The sequence below is a fragment of the Engystomops pustulosus genome, chromosome 10 (genome assembly GCF_040894005.1).
Source record: "Engystomops pustulosus chromosome 10, aEngPut4.maternal, whole genome shotgun sequence".
In the NCBI taxonomy this organism is placed as follows: Eukaryota; Metazoa; Chordata; class Amphibia; order Anura; family Leptodactylidae; genus Engystomops; species Engystomops pustulosus.
This window is the reverse complement of record NC_092420.1, coordinates 97,595,111-97,613,777: the sequence shown is the minus strand read 5'-3', so window position 1 is coordinate 97,613,777 and position 18,667 is coordinate 97,595,111. Positions and strand designations below refer to the sequence as shown.

Below are 18,667 nucleotides of genomic sequence, written 5' to 3'. Positions count from 1 at the left end.
GGTAGTATTATAGTAGTTATATCCCTGTACATAGGGGGCAGTATTATAGTAGTTATATTCTTGTACATAGGGGGCAGTATTATAGTAGTTATATCCTTGTACATAGGGGCAGCATTATAGTAGTTATATCCCTGTACATAGGGGGCAGTATTATAGTAGTTATATTCCTGTACATAGGGGGCAGTATTATAGTAGTTATATCCCTGTACATAGGGGGCAGTATTATAGTAGTTATATTCCTGTACATAGGGGGCAGTATTATAGTAGTTATATTCTTGTGCATAGGGGGCAGTATTATAGTAGTTATGTTCCTGTACATAGGGGGCAGTATTATAGTAGTTATATTGCTGTACATAGGGGGCAGTATTATAGTAGTTATATTCCTGTACATAGGGGGCAGTATTATAGTAGTTATGTTCCTGTACATAGGGGGCAGTATTATAGTAGTTATATCCCTGTACATAGGGGGCAGTATTATAGTAGATATATTCCTGTACATAGGGGGCAGTATTATAGTAGTTATATTCTTGTACATAGGGAGCAGTATTATAGTAGTTATATTCTTGTGCATAGGGGGCAGTATTATAGTAGTTATATTCTTGTACATAGGGTCAGTATTATAGTAGTTATATTCTTGTACATAGGGGGCAGTATTATAGTAGTTATATTCTTGTACATAGGGGGCAGTATTATAGTAGTTATATTCTTGTACATAGGAGGCAGTATTATAGTAGTTATATTCTTGTACATAGGGGGCAGTATTATAGTAGTTATATTCCTGTACATAGGGGCAGCATTATAGTAGTGGTGTTAGATCTATCCCTACATCTCAGTCCTATACAAAACAATGTAACGTAGCAGCCTCCCCTCCCTCCCCCAGCAATGTAGTCAGACTTTGTGCTCTTACGTGCACTTGTGGAGGGTTGAATTCCAGATTGTAGACTCTACCGCTGGGCAAATGGACCCACCGTGTGTTTAGACGATCCTTCAAAGTCTCGAATGGGATATTTAATGTAATTACCAGGTCCAGGTCACAGATCTTATCCAGAGCCTCCGCCTGCACCACAGTCCTGGGAAACCCTAAAGTCAAAGAACATAATCAGAAATTCTGAACTTTGTAAACTTCAGGATGATATAAAAAAACCCTAAGAAACATATGAAAACCCCGATTGCTGTGGGTGACAGGGCTCAGGTCCCCGCACGCCCTTGGTAATTCTAGGTAAGATGATTACTATTTGCCTTGTTCTCAGCATTGCCTCGGGCCGCTCAGCGAGCGTGGAGCTTTCCATTTAGCATTATCACCTTGTAGAGAGGTCACATTTCTATCTGTGGAGAATATATCACTACAAATTCTGGTTTATGTTTTAATTCTTATTTTAAGTCCATGACCATGGGGGGAGCCTTCTGGCCTCAAGATATGTTGTGCAGCAATGACTTGTGACTATTATGAGAGAATGTAGTGGGCATGCTCTGACACGCACATTCCCATCACCTCTGGGATCTATATAACGTACCCTGTGGCAAGACACTATGGACTCACAAGCCAAGCATGTTTTGGTTTGCAGACAAAATACTGCCCCCTTGTGTGTGGATGAGTGCATAGGAGACTAAGGCATTTATATACGTGTATATATTTCGGACTGACTACAAGGAGGGCGGAGCCAGTTACAATCCCTGTCCTTATACCGTTCCTAACCCACCTACACAAAGAATCATACCTTGCCTATAGCATAGTGCCCATTCTGTATACCCCACCTATAGCTTAGTGCCCATTCTGTATACCCCACCTATAGCATAGTGCCCATTCTGTATACCCCACCTATAGTATGGTGCCCATTCTGTATATTCCGCCTATAGCATGGTGCCCATTCTGTATACCCCGCCTATAGCATAGTTCTCATTCTGTATACCCCGCCTATAGTATAGTGCCCATTCTGTATACCCCACCTATAGTATAGTGCCCATTCTGTATACCCCACCTATAGTATAGTGCCCATTCTGTATACCCCACCTATAGTATAGTGCCCATTCTGTATACCCCACCTATAGTATAGTGCCCATTCTGTATACCCCGCCTATAGTATAGTGCCCATTCTGTATACCCCACCTATAGTATAGTGCCCATTCTGTATACCCCACCTATAGTATAGTGCCCATTCTGTATACCCCACCTATAGTATAGTGCCCATTCTGTATACCCCACCTATAGTATAGTGCCCATTCTGTATACCCCACCTATAGTATAGTGCCCATTCTGTATACCCCGCCTATAGTATAGTGCCCATTCTGTATACCCCGCCTATAGTATAGTGCCCATTCTGTATACCCCACCTATAGCTTAGTGCCCATTCTGTATACCCCACCTATAGCATAGTGCCCATTCTGTATACCCCACCTATAGCATAGTGCCCATTCTGTATACCCCACCTATAGTATGGTGCCCATTCTGTATATTCCGCCTATAGCATGGTGCCCATTCTGTATACCCCACCTATGGCATAGTGCCCATTCTGTATACCCCACCTATAGTATAGTGCCCATTCTGTATACCCCACCTATAGTATAGTGCCCATTCTGTATACCCCACCTATAGTATAGTGCCCATTCTGTATACCCCACCTATAGTATAGTGCCCATTCTGTATACCCCACCTATAGTATAGTGCCCATTCTGTATACCCCGCCTATAGTATAGTGCCCATTCTGTATACCCCGCCTATAGTATAGTGCCCATTCTGTATACCCCGCCTATAGTATAGTGCCCATTCTGTATACCCCGCCTATAGTATAGTGCCCATTCTGTATACCCCGCCTATAGTATAGTGCCCATTCTGTATACCCCACCTATAGTATAGTGCCCATTCTGTATACCCCACCTATAGTATAGTGCCCATTCTGTATACCCCACCTATAGTATAGTGCCCATTCTGTATACCCCACCTATAGTATAGTGCCCATTCTGTATACCCCACCTATAGTATAGTGCCCATTCTGTATACCCCACCTATAGTATAGTGCCCATTCTGTATACCCCACCTATAGTATAGTGCCCATTCTGTATACCCCACCTATAGTATAGTGCCCATTCTGTATACCCCACCTATAGTATAGTGCCCATTCTGTATACCCCACCTATAGTATAGTGCCCTCTTCTCCGTAGCCTATTCCTCATAGTTCTCCCTTTTCACTAGTCCCCGCACATACAATGTAACTTGTTTCTCTCAACTCCCCATTTAACTCCCCTTTGCTGTAGAAACAAAGATTCCCCCAAGTTTTGTAGCCCTGATGCTTATAATGCCCCCTTTTCTGTTACACCCACCTTACACCCTCCTCATTTGATTTTTGCTGCAAAAAAAAATAAAAATATAAGATAGTCAATGATTGGCAGCCACCCCACACGCACACCCCCCCCAAACCCTGCAGCGTGTCAACACAGCGCACCCCCTTTGTCTGGGAAACACGTTAGAGGCTCCCCAGAGCAGAGGTCCAGTGATGGAGAAGGCAGATGATGGCTACCTGCTTCACCAATTTATTTGGCTTGTGGGATCATGACCTAGAACAGTGAAGGCAAATCTTTTAGACGCTGAGTGCCCAAACTACAACCAAAACCCACATATTTTTCGCAAAGTGCCAATGCGACAATTTAAGCAGTAACTTATTACTCCCTGCTCTGTCACAGGATTAAATTGTATAGGCACCCGAGGACACCAATACAGTAGAAAGAAGGAGAAGAAGTTTGGATGATCATTGTAGCTTCCTTCTGGGGTCCTGGGATGCAAGAGGCCTTGAGTCCTGTCTGGTGAACCCTGTCCTGGGGTGATGGCAAGAGTGCCCCATATAGAGGGCTCTGAGTATCACCTCTGACCTAGGGCTCTCGCCACCACTGACCTAGAACTAAGAGAACCTGCATCTGGGGCCCACTGCTTCAGAGGACAATGATACTTACCATATGGGGAGTAGGGGGTCGATGGAGAATCACCATTGTAGCAGAGAGTGGGGCTCCTCACTGGGTGTGGAGATAGAAGGAAATCATCTCATCCACACTCACTACACTGTGCCCTGTATATGGCAGAGAGCGGCTCCTTGTACACCATCCTGCACCTTCCGCTCAGCCGCTGCTTCTCTACTATCCTGTAACAGAGTGATTGCCAAGCGTGTAGCTGTAACTGCTGCCTATAATTTACATTAGTTAGGATATCAGATTATCGACCCCACTGGTGACCTGCCCTCTCACCACCTCCACAAACCCCATCTGTCTGTATCCAGTAATGGTGCCTGAGCAGTCAGTGCCATTAGTAGGCTCTTTACTGTCAGGTGGGTGGTACAAGGCTGACTCTCAATCCCAGTACCGCTCACTTGACACTAAGAGAGCCTAATTAGCATACCGGGCCCCAAAAGTAACAGCATAGGCAACTAAGGGGTCTAGAGAAGAAACAATCCAACTTCTCTGGAATCAGTGGATACAATGTATACAAGGATTAGCTAATAACAATGATCAGCAGCGAAGGCAAAATGTCTTACAACTGCGTCTGACAGAGGTTTATTGTAACAGGGAAAGAAAGTGATTTATATTATATCCATGAATCTGTAGTGTCAGCCGTATAAATAATACTGCACGATAAAGCCAAGAGAATGACTGCAGATAAAAATATAACCTGCCGACAGCTGGGGACAAGAGAACATCACTCCGCAGGGAAATCTCCTATGCTGAGAGATTACACAGCAGACAACGATATTAGGATACAGTCACTGTTCTTCAACTTCTGGAACTTTAAACAAATAAAAATAATTTCTATAAATTAAAAATAGTTCATCATATTCTAAAATTAAAGATATTTCCTCATTTACCTCTCGTCCATTTCAGCACCAACAGACTGGTCAGCGCTGTGGCCGGTCCAGCTTTATACATGCAGCACGTGATGACTGGCCTCAATGATCACCTATACACATGCAGCACGTGATGACTGGCCTCAATGATCACCTATACACATGCAGCACGTGATGACTGGCCTCAATGATCACCGATACACATGCAGCACGTGATGGCTTGCCTCAATGATCACCTACACACATGCAGCATGTGATGACTGGCCTCAATGATCACCTACACACATGCAACACGTGATGACTGGCCTCAATGATCACCTATACACATGCAGCACGTGATGACAGGCCTCAATGATCACCTATACACATGCAGCTAGTGATGACAGGCCTCAATGATCACCAATACACATGCAGCACGTGATGACTGGGCTCAATGATCACCTATACACATGCAACACGTGATGACTGGCCTCAATGATCACCTATACACATCTAGCAAGTGATGACTGGCCTCAATGATCACTGATACATATGCAGCACGTGATTACTGGCCACAATGATCACCTATACACATGCAGCACGTGATGACTTGCCTCAATGATCACCGATACACATGCAGCATGTGATGACTGGCCTCAATGATCACCGATACACATGCAGCACGTGATGGCTTGCCTCAATGATCACCTACACACATGCAGCACGTGATGACTGGCCTCAATGATCACCTACACACATGCAACACGTGATGACTGGCCTCAATGATCACCTACACACATGCAGCACGTGATGACTGGCCTCAATGATCACCTACACACATGCAGCACGTGATGACTGGCCTCAATGATCACCGATACACATGCAGCACATGATGACTGGCCTCAATGATCACCGATACACATGCAGCACATGATGGCTGGCCTCAATGATCACCTTTACATATGCAGCATGTGATGACTGGCCTCAATGATCACCTATACACATGCAGCAAGTGATGGCTGGCCTCAATGATCACCTTTACATATGCAGCATGTGATGACTGGCCTCAATGATCACCTATACACATGCAGCAAGTGATGGCTGGCCTCAATGATCACCTTTACATATGCAGCATGTGATGACTGGCCTCAATGATCACCGATACACATGCAGCAAGTGATGGCTGGCCTCAATGATCACCTTTACATATGCAGCATGTGATGACTGGCCTCAATGATCACCTATACACATGCAGCACGTGATGACTGGCCTCAATGATCACCTATACACATGCAGCACGTGATGACTGGCCTCAATGATCACCGATACACATGCAGCATATGACGACTGGCCTCAATGATCACCGATACACATGCAGCACTGGCCTCAGCAGCAATGTGCTGTATGCATATAGGTTATCACTGAGGCTGCAGAAGTGACGTGAACAGAAATAGCATCAAGGCACCAACAAAACAGAGGAGATGGGAAGACAATGAGAATGCTTTTCTTTAATGATTTACACAATTTGCAGCTTATCGGAGTAAGACTTCCATTTAAAGGTGACCTCACACTGTACAGACTCCTGTACAATAATACAGAGGCCACAGTGCACTGTATAAAAATGCTGGAAATTCCCCAAAAAACACCTCTCCAGGATCCCGCTGTAACTTATCCCATCAATGTATAAGTGTGAATAGTGTGATCCAACCCAGAGAGTTGTCAGATGTAAGGGCGGCAGCGTCTCCAGCAGCGGCTGTGATTATAAGATACCTGATGGCTCGCGGTGTTACCTGGGAAGATAATGATGTGTGTGGGGTCGTCCTCCTCGCCCCCCTGCACCCTGCACATGCTCTAATGAGCTGCGACTCTGCAAGATCCGAGACAGAGGCAGCACAGATCATATGGATACAACTGTACCCGACCATCGCTGTATCCTCATGTGTCACTCATTCTAGTCCCATGGCTGGTGATGTCATTGTTTAAAGGGGTTGTACAACAACAGCAGCTGCTGTAGAACCTCTTTGAATTCAGTGAGTAGCTGTCATATAGAGTTACTGTGATATCTGAGAGAGGAGATCAGTGCTGTCAGTATTGTGCTGCTGAGTAATCATCGGGTTGTGATGTGATGTATATAAATATTGTTTCACAGTTACAATATTTACAAGGACTTGTGTAAACTTTGTAAATCTCTGCACTTCACCTCACGTGTATTATTCCCAGTCCATGACAATAGTCCTATACAGAACAACCTGACAGGACAGATAACATTGTTCTGCCAGGCACATCACATGGCTGCAGCCTGGACAGCTACATGTACTGCACCATGTAATGCACCGCGCTCTGCATCAGACTGCAATGAGACTTAGAGGGAATCTGTCAGCAGTTATGACCTTGAAAAACTGGGGATGTGTCCTCACACTGCTCCTGGCCCTCTGCATTGCACTCCTTCATAGCCCTTCGCCTCTTCTCTTAATTAATAATAATGTAAAGGTTCCTGGTTGAATAGTAAAGAAATCATTCAGAGAGCTCAAAGCACAACAGTGTGAGGACATGCCCCTCGTGCACCCGGAGAATGCACAATAAAATCCATATATCACAGTCCTGCTTCTACTAAATATATTGTGAGAAAGTGAGAGGTGTTGTGTGGGAAAACCGCTATCTGTCTTACAGGCAGATGAAATGCTGGTGGTAAAAGCCCTGGGTTTGTCTGCAGTAACCCAAGGGTTAATGCAGACATGATAAGCAGGAATAGTCTGTTTTGTCTGTGTTGGCCTAGCTAACACAGACACATTTGTAATGTCCGTACTGGGCCTGCTTATTATGGAGTAGGGGTAGGCTGGTAGTGGGACTCCTACTCCACCCGGGCTTCGGTCCTGGGCTTTTGTATAGCCCACAGGTGCAGGTCACAGGCCTCGTTAGGGTCTGATTTAGTCTGCAGGCCAGAAGCAGTAGGAGAGGCCCTACCTGGAGAGCTGAAAGCGAGATTGCATTCTCACAGCAAAGGTAACTGAGGGTCTCCTGTCTTGCTGCTGGCCAAGAGCGTGTGCCAGGCAGCCTGGTAACCGGATAGCTAGGGTCCTCAAAATGTATTAGACAGCGCCTAGCCGGGCAGGAATTACTTTTATAATGTTTTTGCATGTGCCTAAGCCAAGGCTGAATTTGTGTTCTGTTTTGCAAGTGTGAATAAACACTTAAGTTGGACTTTTAAACCTGCGTGTGTCACTGCTTCCTGCACTGCTACCTGTCAACTACCAGAGCAATTCCCCACATATGGTGGATTGGAGCGGGCAAAGTGCAGTGAAGTATACACTAGTGCATGTCCTGGAAGTTGACAGCACTGAAGCTGCAAGCCACAGCCATGAAGGAGTTAATCAAGCAGCTTGTCCAGTCCAACGTGCAGCAGCAAGAGACAAACAGATTGCTGCTCCAGCAGGTAACAGCCCTGACCGCTGCTCAGCAAAGGACTGTCCCAGCAATGACGGTGAAGGACGCCAGGAAAGAGGTCCGCAAAGCTATGACCAAGATGACCGCCGAGGATGATGTGGAGGCCTATCTGACAGGCTTTGAGAGGGTGGCCACCCGAGAGAGGTTGCCACAGCAACACTGGGCAGAGGTGTTGGCCCCCTTCCTCGTCGCTGATCCCCAGCAGGCATACTACGACCTGAGCGAGGAGTATGCCCGAGACTACTCCAAGGTAAAGGCAGAGATCTTGGCCCGACTAGGAGTGGATCAGCATCTACGCGCTCAAAGAGTGAATAGCTGGAGATACCAGGAGGCGCTACCACCGAGGGGGCAGATGCACCAACTTGTTCACTTGGTCCGCAAGTGGCTTCAGCCGGAGACATCAACCCCAGCCCAGATGGTCGAGAAGGTTGTTTTGGACCGTTTCCTGAGGGCCTTGCCGGGTGAGATCCAACAATGGGTGGGACACGGGGACCCGTCTGATGCCGATGCGCTGGTGGGGTTGGTGGAGAGGTTTTGTGCAACTCAGGCCCTAACAAAGAAAGCCCCTTATACCAAGACAGGCCTTAAGGCACAGAAGGTCTTGTCACCCACAAATTCCCGGGGCAGGACAACGCCCAATGTCCGGGAAGTACCCCAGGGGAGGAGGAGGGGGGAGGCTCCCACCTGTTGGACCTGCCATGAGCCAGGTCATATTGCAGCCCATTGCCCCAATTTTTCAGAGCCCATGGACTGCAGTTCCGCCAGAAGGGTTTCTCTCTATGCTGCCCCTGTCTACACAGCTACTAGCCCCGACTCTGCTGATGAGCGCCACCTGTGCCGGGTGACTGTGGCAGGGCATCCAGCGTTGGCCCTGCTGGACTCAGGCAGTCGGGTGACCTTGATTAATGGGTCCCTCACAGACCCCAAGGCGGTCACAGGGCGCACAATTGGAGTCCTGTGCATCCATGGGGACGTAAAGGACTACCCCACCACAGTTATTAACTTCCAGACCTCTTGTGGAGAGACACTACATGAGGCAGCGGTTGTCAAGAACTTGCCCCATGACCTTATCTTGGGACGGGACTTCCCCATGTTCTGGACTCTATGGCGGGGAAACCAAGAGTTGGGGGGTTGTTCTCCTGTGTTGTCTGGTCAGATCTCTGAAGCCGAGCCTGATGACCCAGACTCTGGAGTTCCTGCCGTAGGGGTGACCGCCACAGAAGATGGAAGTGTAATGTTTCCCCTAGATGTTATGGCAGGCGAAACTGAGGAGGTAGTGACAGGACCGCAGTTGTCTGATTTGGAGGTATCCCGTGACAACTTTGGTACTGCCCAACTCCAGGACCCCACTCTGGTCCGCGCCAGAGAACCTCAGCACCCAGGTGCGGATAAGTTGTTCCCTCGTGTGGTGGTAAATCAGGAGTTATTGTACCGCATTGATAAGGTCCACGGTGAAACCCGGGAGCAGTTAATGGTGCCTCAGCCATATCGTCAGATGGTGTTAGACCTTGCACATAAGCATGTGATGGGAGGGCACCTAGGTACCACAAAAACTCTGGAACGCATCTTGCAGCGTTTTTACTGGCCAGGAGTATATGATAGGGTAAAAAGGTATTGTGAAACTTGCCCTGATTGTCAATTGCATGCTCCCATGGTACACTTTCGAAGTCCGTTGGTACCTCTGCCCATTATTGAGGTACCCTTTGAAAGGGTCGCCATGGATTTGGTCGGTCCTTTAGTTAAATCTGCCTTTGAAAGGGTCGCCATGGATTTGGTCGGTCCTTTAGTTAAATCTGCTCGGGGGCATCAGCATATCCTGGTAGTCATGGACTATGCTACCCGATATCCTGAGGCCATCCCACTGCGGCACACCTCTGCGAAACTAATTGCTAAAGAGTTGTTTGCCATGTTCTGCCGGGTGGGACTTCCCAAGGAGATCCTCACAGATCAGGGGACTCCTTTTATGTCAAAAGTCACCAAGGAGCTATGTCGGCTCTTTAATATTAAACAGTTACGCACCTCTGTGTACCATCCTCAGACGGATGGATTGGTAGAACGGTTCAACAAAACTTTAAAGAGTATGCTAAAAAAGGTGGTAAACAAGGATGGGAAGGACTTGTTCGCCATCCGAGAGGTCCCACAAGCCTCTACTGGGTTCTCACCGTTTGAGTTAGTGTATGGCAGACATCCCAGGGGTCTCCTGGACATAGCCAAGGAGACATGGGAACAAGAGCCCACCCCCCACAAAAGTGTAATAGACCATATCGCAGATATGCAGGACAGGGTGGCAGCCGTCATGCCCATTGTCAAAGAGCATATGGAGGAGGCACAAAGAACTCAAAGCCAGGTTTATAACAGGTCAGCAAAAGTAAGGAGCTTTAGTCCCGGTGATCGTGTGTTGGTGCTAGTCCCCACTGTAGAAAGTAAGTTTCTCGCTAAATGGCAAGGACCGTATGAAGTGATAGAGAAAATAGGAGAGGTGAACTACAGGATACGTCAGCCCGGACGGAGAAAACCCGAGCAGACTTATCATGTAAATCTGTTGAAGGCCTGGAAAGACAGAGAGAGTCTGCATACAGAGATGGTTCTGGCTAGTCCACCTCCTGCGATACCCTCACAGGCTGCAGATAAGCCTGTGCCGGAGGCAGAAGTGCGAATAGCCGATACCCTTACCAAAGAGCAACAGCGAGAGGCTCGAGAGTTTGTAGCAAGAAATACAGATGTGTTCTCAGAGTTGCCAGGCTACACATCTGTAATTAAACATGATATTGTCACTGAGCCAGGGGTAAAGGTAAGATTAAGGCCGTACCGAGTCCCTGAAGCCCGTAGACAAGCCATATCAGAAGAAGTTCAGAAGATGCTGAAGCTAGGGGTTATTGAGGAGTCCAAAAGTGAGTGGGCCAGTCCAATTGTTCTTATTCCCAAACCGGATGGGACGTTGCGATTTTGCAACGATTTTAGAAAATTGAATGAGGTGTCTAAGTTTGATGCCTATCCCATGCCCCGGGTGGACGAGCTTATTGAGAGACTAGGGAGTGCTCGGTACTTCACCACCCTTGATCTAACTAAAGGATATTGGCAGGTACCCCTGACAGATAGGGCTAAAGAAAAGACAGCCTTTATCACCCCTGAGGGCCTTTTTCACTATGTTGTATTACCGTTTGGGCTTCATGGGGCCCCCGCTACCTTTCAACGGTTAATGGACATAGTGTTAAAGCCACATAGGAGATACGCCTCCGCCTATCTAGATGACATTATCATCTACAGCCAAGACTGGGCGAGTCACTTGGCCAAGGTACAGGCCGTAGTGAACTCGCTAAGGGCAGCGGGCCTGACTGCAAACCCCAAGAAGTGTGCACTGGGAATGGAGGAGACACACTATTTGGGGTATGTGATCGGTCGAGGTATAATTAAACCTCAGATCAACAAGATTGATGCTATACAGGGTTGGCCTCAACCAGTGAGCACAAAGCAAGTCAGGGCGTTCCTGGGCATTGTAGGGTACTACAGACGGTTTATACCAAACTTTGCCACCATGTCCGCTCCCCTGACAGACCTGCTGAAGGGTAAAAGGCCTGTCATGGTGCGGTGGAATGAACAAACAGAAGGTGCTTTTCAGGCATTGAAGTCTGCGTTGTGTGGATCCCCCGTCCTTATTACGCCAAACTTCAAGAGAGAGTTTATTGTGCAGACGGATGCGTCAGATGTAGGACTGGGAGCTGTCCTGTCTCAGGAGGTGAATGGCGAGGAACACCCCATTACTTACCTGAGCAGGAAGCTCACGCCAGCAGAGAAAAATTACAGTATCGTAGAGAAGGAATGTCTGGCGATAAAGTGGGCATTAGAGTCCCTACGGTACTACTTGCTGGGACGACGGTTCCGTCTAATAACTGACCACTCTCCTCTCACGTGGATGAGTAGAACTAAGGAGAAGAATGCCAGGGTCACTAGGTGGTTCTTGTCCCTCCAAAATTTCAGTTTCATGGTGGAGCACAGAGCCGGGAAGCTACAGGGCAATGCGGATGGCTTGTCCCGAACGCATTGCTTAATGTCAGGAGTTCGCCCCGGTGGGTCTGAACTGAGGGGGAGGGTATGTGAGAAAGTGAGAGGTGTTGTGTGGGAAAACCGCTATCTGTCTTACAGGCAGATGAAATGCTGGTGGTAAAAGCCCTGGGTTTGTCTGCAGTAACCCAAGGGTTAATGCAGACATGATAAGCAGGAATAGTCTGTTTTGTCTGTGTTGGCCTAGCTAACACAGACACATTTGTAATGTCCGTACTGGGCCTGCTTATTATGGAGTAGGGGTAGGCTGGTAGTGGGACTCCTACTCCACCCGGGCTTCGGTCCTGGGCTTTTGTATAGCCCACAGGTGCAGGTCACAGGCCTCGTTAGGGTCTGATTTAGTCTGCAGGCCAGAAGCAGTAGGGGAGGCCCTACCTGGAGAGCTGAAAGCGAGATTGCATTCTCACAGCAAAGGTAACTGAGGGTCTCCTGTCTTGCTGCTGGCCAAGAGCGTGTGCCAGGCAGCCTGGTACCTGGATAGCTAGGGTCCTCAAAATGTATTAGACAGCGCCTAGCCGGGCAGGAATTACTTTTATAATGTTTTTGCATGTGCCTAAGCCAAGGCTGAATTTGTGTTCTGTTTTGCAAGTGTGAATAAACACTTAAGTTGGACTTTTAAACCTGCGTGTGTCACTGCTTCCTGCACTGCTACCTGTCAACTACCAGAGCAATTCCCCACAATATACATAAAAGGTCTGATTACACATCTGTCCGGGGACAATACCCAACACTAACTACAGAGAGCACTGAGCACAGCAGTGTGAGGACACACCTCTATAGGCTACAATATTGGAATATAAATCCATATTTCACAGTCCTGCTGCTACTAACAACATACACAAAGGTCTGATTACACATCTCTCCAGGGAAAATACCCAACACTGGCTGCAGAGGGCACAGATCACAGCAGTGTGAGGACATGCCCCTAGTGAATTTGGAGAAGCTACAATCCTGGAATATAAATCCATATATCACAGTCCTGCTGCTACTAACAATATACACAAAGGTCTGATTACACTTCTCTCCAAGACCACCTAAGCAAAACAGAAATTGAGCTGGGACATATCTGTTACATGACAGGGGGCCTAATGGATCCCTTGGCCTCAGAGAGGAGTGTTGGGTTTCCATTATGGAAGATGAAAAAGTGCAGTTGTAAACAAGGTCATCCAATGTTAACAATAACATAAGATACTGTATCCCAGAAGATGTGAGAATCCGGGGCACTTCTCAGACTCGCCGGTCGCTCTGCCGCCCATGCTGGGCACAGAATATAAAATTCATCAAACATCCACATCAATTTCATTTCAGTGAATCACATTAACCCAAATCTACAGCGGCCCCGGCTTCTTACAGAAAGAGAGGAGATCCTCACACAGATTTCTCTTCTACTGGACCTGGTTATGTGAGGATATCCTAAGTGTTAGCAATCTAGCTTTTGGGCAATAAGATCTTCTCATGTCCCATCAGAGGTTTAGGTAGATGTAACCTTCCACCGATCCCTATGGCTGACACTATGGGGCACATTTACTAAAAGCAGTGCAGTCTGTACTATGTGCAGTGTCCTGTGTAGTGTGCAGGGGGCGCCAGATTCAGGATGTCTGCATGAATTTGGTGCTCCCTGCACTGCCCAGACAGAGTGCACCAACATTTTTTGGTGCACCTTTAACATGAGGCGTGCGACACACTTCTGTCGGACTTTGCACGATAAATGTGGCGCACACTTCCTTTCTCAATACATGTGCAAGCAGTGGCCACTGGAAAGAACGTGCAAAGTCCGCCAGAAAACAGGCGCAGGAGTTAATAGTTAAAACAGGTAGATTGGCCCTGCATGCATATTCAGTATATGAGTGCTCGTACCACAGGGGGTCAGTGAAGGGACCTGCAGAATGCAACAACTTCAAATTATCCTTCACTAAAACCTTAAAAGTCACTGAACTGTCTCCAGAGTAGCAAATTCAGCTCTGCTATATCTGTATGTATATCCATGTATCTGTAATTTAACATTTCTTCTGCATAAAAATCTGCTAGGATTCTAGATTTAGGGCCTCACCTCCCTAGTAATACAAGTAATGGTGTGATGTAATAAAATGCCAGGAGGTTTTGCCAAAAGTATAAATCTCCCTCCCCACATTGTAATCTGATACGAGTTACTGGCCAGCGATCAAGTACCACGGTTACCATAGCCGCACATTGTTACTAATCCATTGTGGAAAGCAACAAAATTACAGAGAGTTTTCCAAATCCAGCCCTTAAAGGGAACCTACCACCACAAATCTACCTATAAAGGTAGAACGGGTGGTAGGTGCACCTATTTGACGTGAGGATAGCCCTTCTAAAGAAGCTACTGGGGTGTGGAATAGCCGGACATGAGGCTACACGTCGCAGCTACTCCGCGCCCCAGTAGCCTCTTTGTTCCTCCTACCCTCGACCGAGAAGCCAGCGGCTGTGTGGCCTCTGCTCCAAAGCCGGAGCTACTGCGCATGCGCAGAACTTCGACTTCTCGGTCGAGGGCCGCGCAGCTATAAGGAACTGCCCGCCGAAGATGTCAGGATAGGCCTCATGTCCAGCTACTCCACGCCCCAGTAGCCTCTTTAGAAATAAAAATGATAGCGGGGACGTGAGGATTAGCTTTAAAAAGGGCTATCCTCACGTCCAATACATGCACCTACCACCCGTTCTACCTTTATAGGTAGATTCGTGGTGGTAGGTTCCCTTTAAAGGGAACCTGTCACCACAATTTTCACAAATACAACTAGTGGCAGGTTCCCATAGAGCTCTATTAAGTAACTGACAATTTCTCTGCATTCTACGGTCCTTTAGCCTCCTAACGTTAGCAAATTGTACCCCATGCATGTATCTGATCAAATGAAATCACGGCATGCCTCCATGGACCTTTACTCTTCCCTATGCTGTGATATGTAAATGATCACATGATATCACAGCATGTCTCCATAAGGGAGGAGTAGAGGTCTATGGTGGCATGCTGTGATATCATGTGATCAGATACATGCATGCGGTACAATTTGCTAATGTTAGGAGGCTAAAGGACCATAGATGATGTCAACCTGGTCACATTATATTAATTGTTGAATGCAGAGAAGTCAGTTAGTTAAAGGGGTTTACCCATGAAAGAAAATTCTCAAATTTCTTTACAAATTACTTTACAACGTTACTCAGTGTTATTGCTGTTTTAGCTGCTATCACTCAGTGATGGTCAGTGTAATATTCCAGAGTGTGTTTCTCTAAGCAGAAACTTCATGATCCCTCTGTGCTGTGAGATGCTGTGTGCTGACAATGTTTTTTATTATCAGGGTCCAGGTTTATCTACACTTTCATCTGGCTTCTGAACGTTGTGCTAGTATCTGACACATAGAAAGAGATGAGACAGATCGGAGATGAGAAGATCCATGAGATGCATATTACACATGACATTCTCCCTTCTGTTATCACAGCCATTACACACGGTCAGCCGTACTATATAGCTCCCCCCTCTCTCCTGGATAAAGATCTTTTCTGCCTGTAGCTTTACCCCGGCAGGAAGTCTCTGTGTGAGCTTGTGTACAGCAGGACTGATAGAGACTGATGGGAATTATATCTGTGAAATGCTGCATTTGTGTTAATAACAGTGAATTAGAGAATGTGATATTTTGTTATCCTGAGTATAATTAAGAATCTTGTCTTGGTGGGAATATCCCTTTAATAGGGCTCTATGGGAACCGGCTACTGAAAAATGTGGTGCCAGGTTCCCTTTAATGCAGTCACATTCTGGTAAATCTGGATGTTGCTAAAAAACGAAAATGCTGGAATATATATATCACAGAATGTATGTGGATGGAGAGGACATGGTACTACTGAAGTATGAGAGATTCTAACAACTCCTGGAGGAGCCGTAACAATCGCTCAGCAATCTCCGGAATTATGTAACAGTTTTGTAATCAGTGTTACATAACATGGGAATGAAAGGACGAAGCCTGGGACTGCTGCCCTCTGGCGCCCCTAGTAATGGATGAGCCGGCCATGTGCAGAACATCTAGTTAGGAAGCATAAGCGTGGGGAGTAGAAGTTTTACTTTTTGATAAAACATAAACCTAAGTTCTGTAAAATATTAAAACATGTCTTCCAAAGGAAGGGGAGAGGGGATACAGTGTATGGGGGGAGAGGGGATACAGTGTATGAGGGGAGAGGGGATACAGTGTATGGGGGGAGAGGGGATACAGCGTATGGGGGGAGAGGGGATACAGTGTATGAGGGGAGAGGGGGATACAGCGTATGAGGGGAGAGGGGATACAGCGTATGGGGGGAGAGGGGATACAGTGTATGAGGGAGAGGGGATACAGTGTATGAGGGGAGAGGGGATACAGTGTATGAGGGGAGAGGGGATACAGTGTATGGGGGGAGAGGGGATACAGTGTATGAGGTGAGAGGGGATACAGTGTATGAGGGGAGAGGGGATACAGTGTATGAGGGAGAGGGGATACAGTGTATGAGGGGAGAGGGGATACAGCGTATGGGGGGAGAGGGGATACAGTGTATGAGGGGAGAGGGGATACAGTGTATGAGGGAGAGGGGATACAGTGTATGGGGGGAGAGGGGATACAGTATGGGGGGAGAGGGGATACAGTGTATGGGGGGAGAGGGGATACAGTGTATGGGGGGAGAGGGGATACAGTGTATGGGGGGAGAGGGGATACAGTGTATGAGGGGAGAGGGGATACAGTGTATGAGGGGAGAGGGGGATACAGCGTATGAGGGGAGAGGGGATACAGTGTATGGGGGGAGAGGGGATACAGTGTATGAGGGGAGAGGGGATACAGTGTATGAGGGGAGAGGGGATACAGCGTATGAGGGGAGAGGGGATACAGTGTATGGGGGGAGAGGGGATACAGTGTATGGGGGGAGAGGGGATACAGTGTATGAGGGGAGAGGGGATACAGTGTATGAGGGAGAGGGGATACAGTGTATGAGGGGAGAGGGGATACAGTGTATGAGGGGAGAGGGGATACAGTGTATGAGGGGAGAGGGGATACAGTGTATGGGGGGAGAGGGGATACAGTGTATGAGGGGAGAGGGGATACAGTGTATGAGGGGAGAGGGGATACAGTGTATGGGGGGAGAGGGGATACAGTGTATGAGGTGAGAGGGGATACAGTGTATGAGGGGAGAGGGGATACAGTGTATGAGGGAGAGGGGATACAGTGTATGAGGGGAGAGGGGATACAGTGTATGGGGGGAGAGGGGATACAGTGTATGAGGGGAGAGGGGATACAGTGTATGAGGGGAGAGGGGATACAGTGTATGGGGGGAGAGGGGATACAGTGTATGAGGTGAGAGGGGATACAGTGTATGAGGGGAGAGGGGATACAGTGTATGAGGGAGAGGGGATACAGCGTATGAGGGGAGAGGGGATACAGCGTATGGGGGGAGAGGGGATACAGCGTATGAGGGGAGAGGGGATACAGTGTATGAGGGAGAGGGGATACAGTGTATGGGGGGAGAGGGGATACAGTGTATGAGGGGAGAGGGGATACAGTGTATGAGGGGAGAGGGGATACAGTGTATGGGGGGAGAGGGGATACAGTGTATGAGGTGAGAGGGGATACAGTGTATGAGGGGAGAGGGGATACAGCGTATGAGGGAGAGGGGATACAGCGTATGAGGGGAGGGGATACAGTGTATGAGGGGAGAGGGGATACAGTGTATGGGGGAGAGGGGATACAGTGTATGAGGGGAGAGGGGATACAGTGTATGAGGGGAGAGGGGATACAGTGTATGGGGGGAGAGGGGATACAGTGTATGAGGGGAGAGGGGATACAGTGTATGAGGGAGAGGGGATACAGTGTATGGGGGGAGAGGGGATACAGTGTATGAGGGGAGAGGGGATACAGTGTATGAGGGGAGAGGGGATACAGTGTATGGGGGGAGAGGGGATACAGTGTATGAGGTGAGAGGGGATACAGTGTATGGGGGAGAGGGGATACAGTGTATGAGGGGAGAGGGGATACAGTGTATGAGGGGAGAGGGGATACAGTGTATGAGGGGAGAGGGGATACAGCGTATGGGGGGAGAGGGGATACAGTGTATGAGGGGAGAGGGGATACAGTGTATGAGGGGAGAGGGGATACAGTGTATGAGGGGGAGAGGGGATACAGTGTATGAGGGGAGAGGGGATACAGTGTATGAGGGGAGAGGGGATACAGTGTATGAGGGGAGAGGGGATACAGTGTATGAGGGGAGAGGGGATACAGTGTATGGGGGGAGAGGGGATACAGTGTATGAGGGGAGAGGGGATACAGTGTATGAGGGGAGAGGGGATACAGTATGAGGGGAGAGGGGATACAGCGTACGAGGGGAGAGGG

At 47.9% G+C, this 18,667-nt stretch overlaps 1 protein-coding gene across 5 annotated transcripts in view; it reads right to left on the bottom strand.

Moving 5' to 3' along the window:
- Positions 1–18,667, bottom strand: part of AK4 (adenylate kinase 4) — a 52,222-nt gene that overhangs the window by 10,743 nt on the left and 22,812 nt on the right. For 4 of the 5 annotated variants that reach the window (XM_072126967.1, XM_072126964.1, XM_072126965.1 and 1 more), the window contains one exon: positions 908–1,080. In XM_072126967.1, the coding sequence (XP_071983068.1) occupies positions 908–1,080 (173 nt within the window). The remainder of the gene's footprint in view (positions 1–907; positions 1,081–18,667) is intronic. The other variant, XM_072126966.1, reaches the window with a different exon arrangement.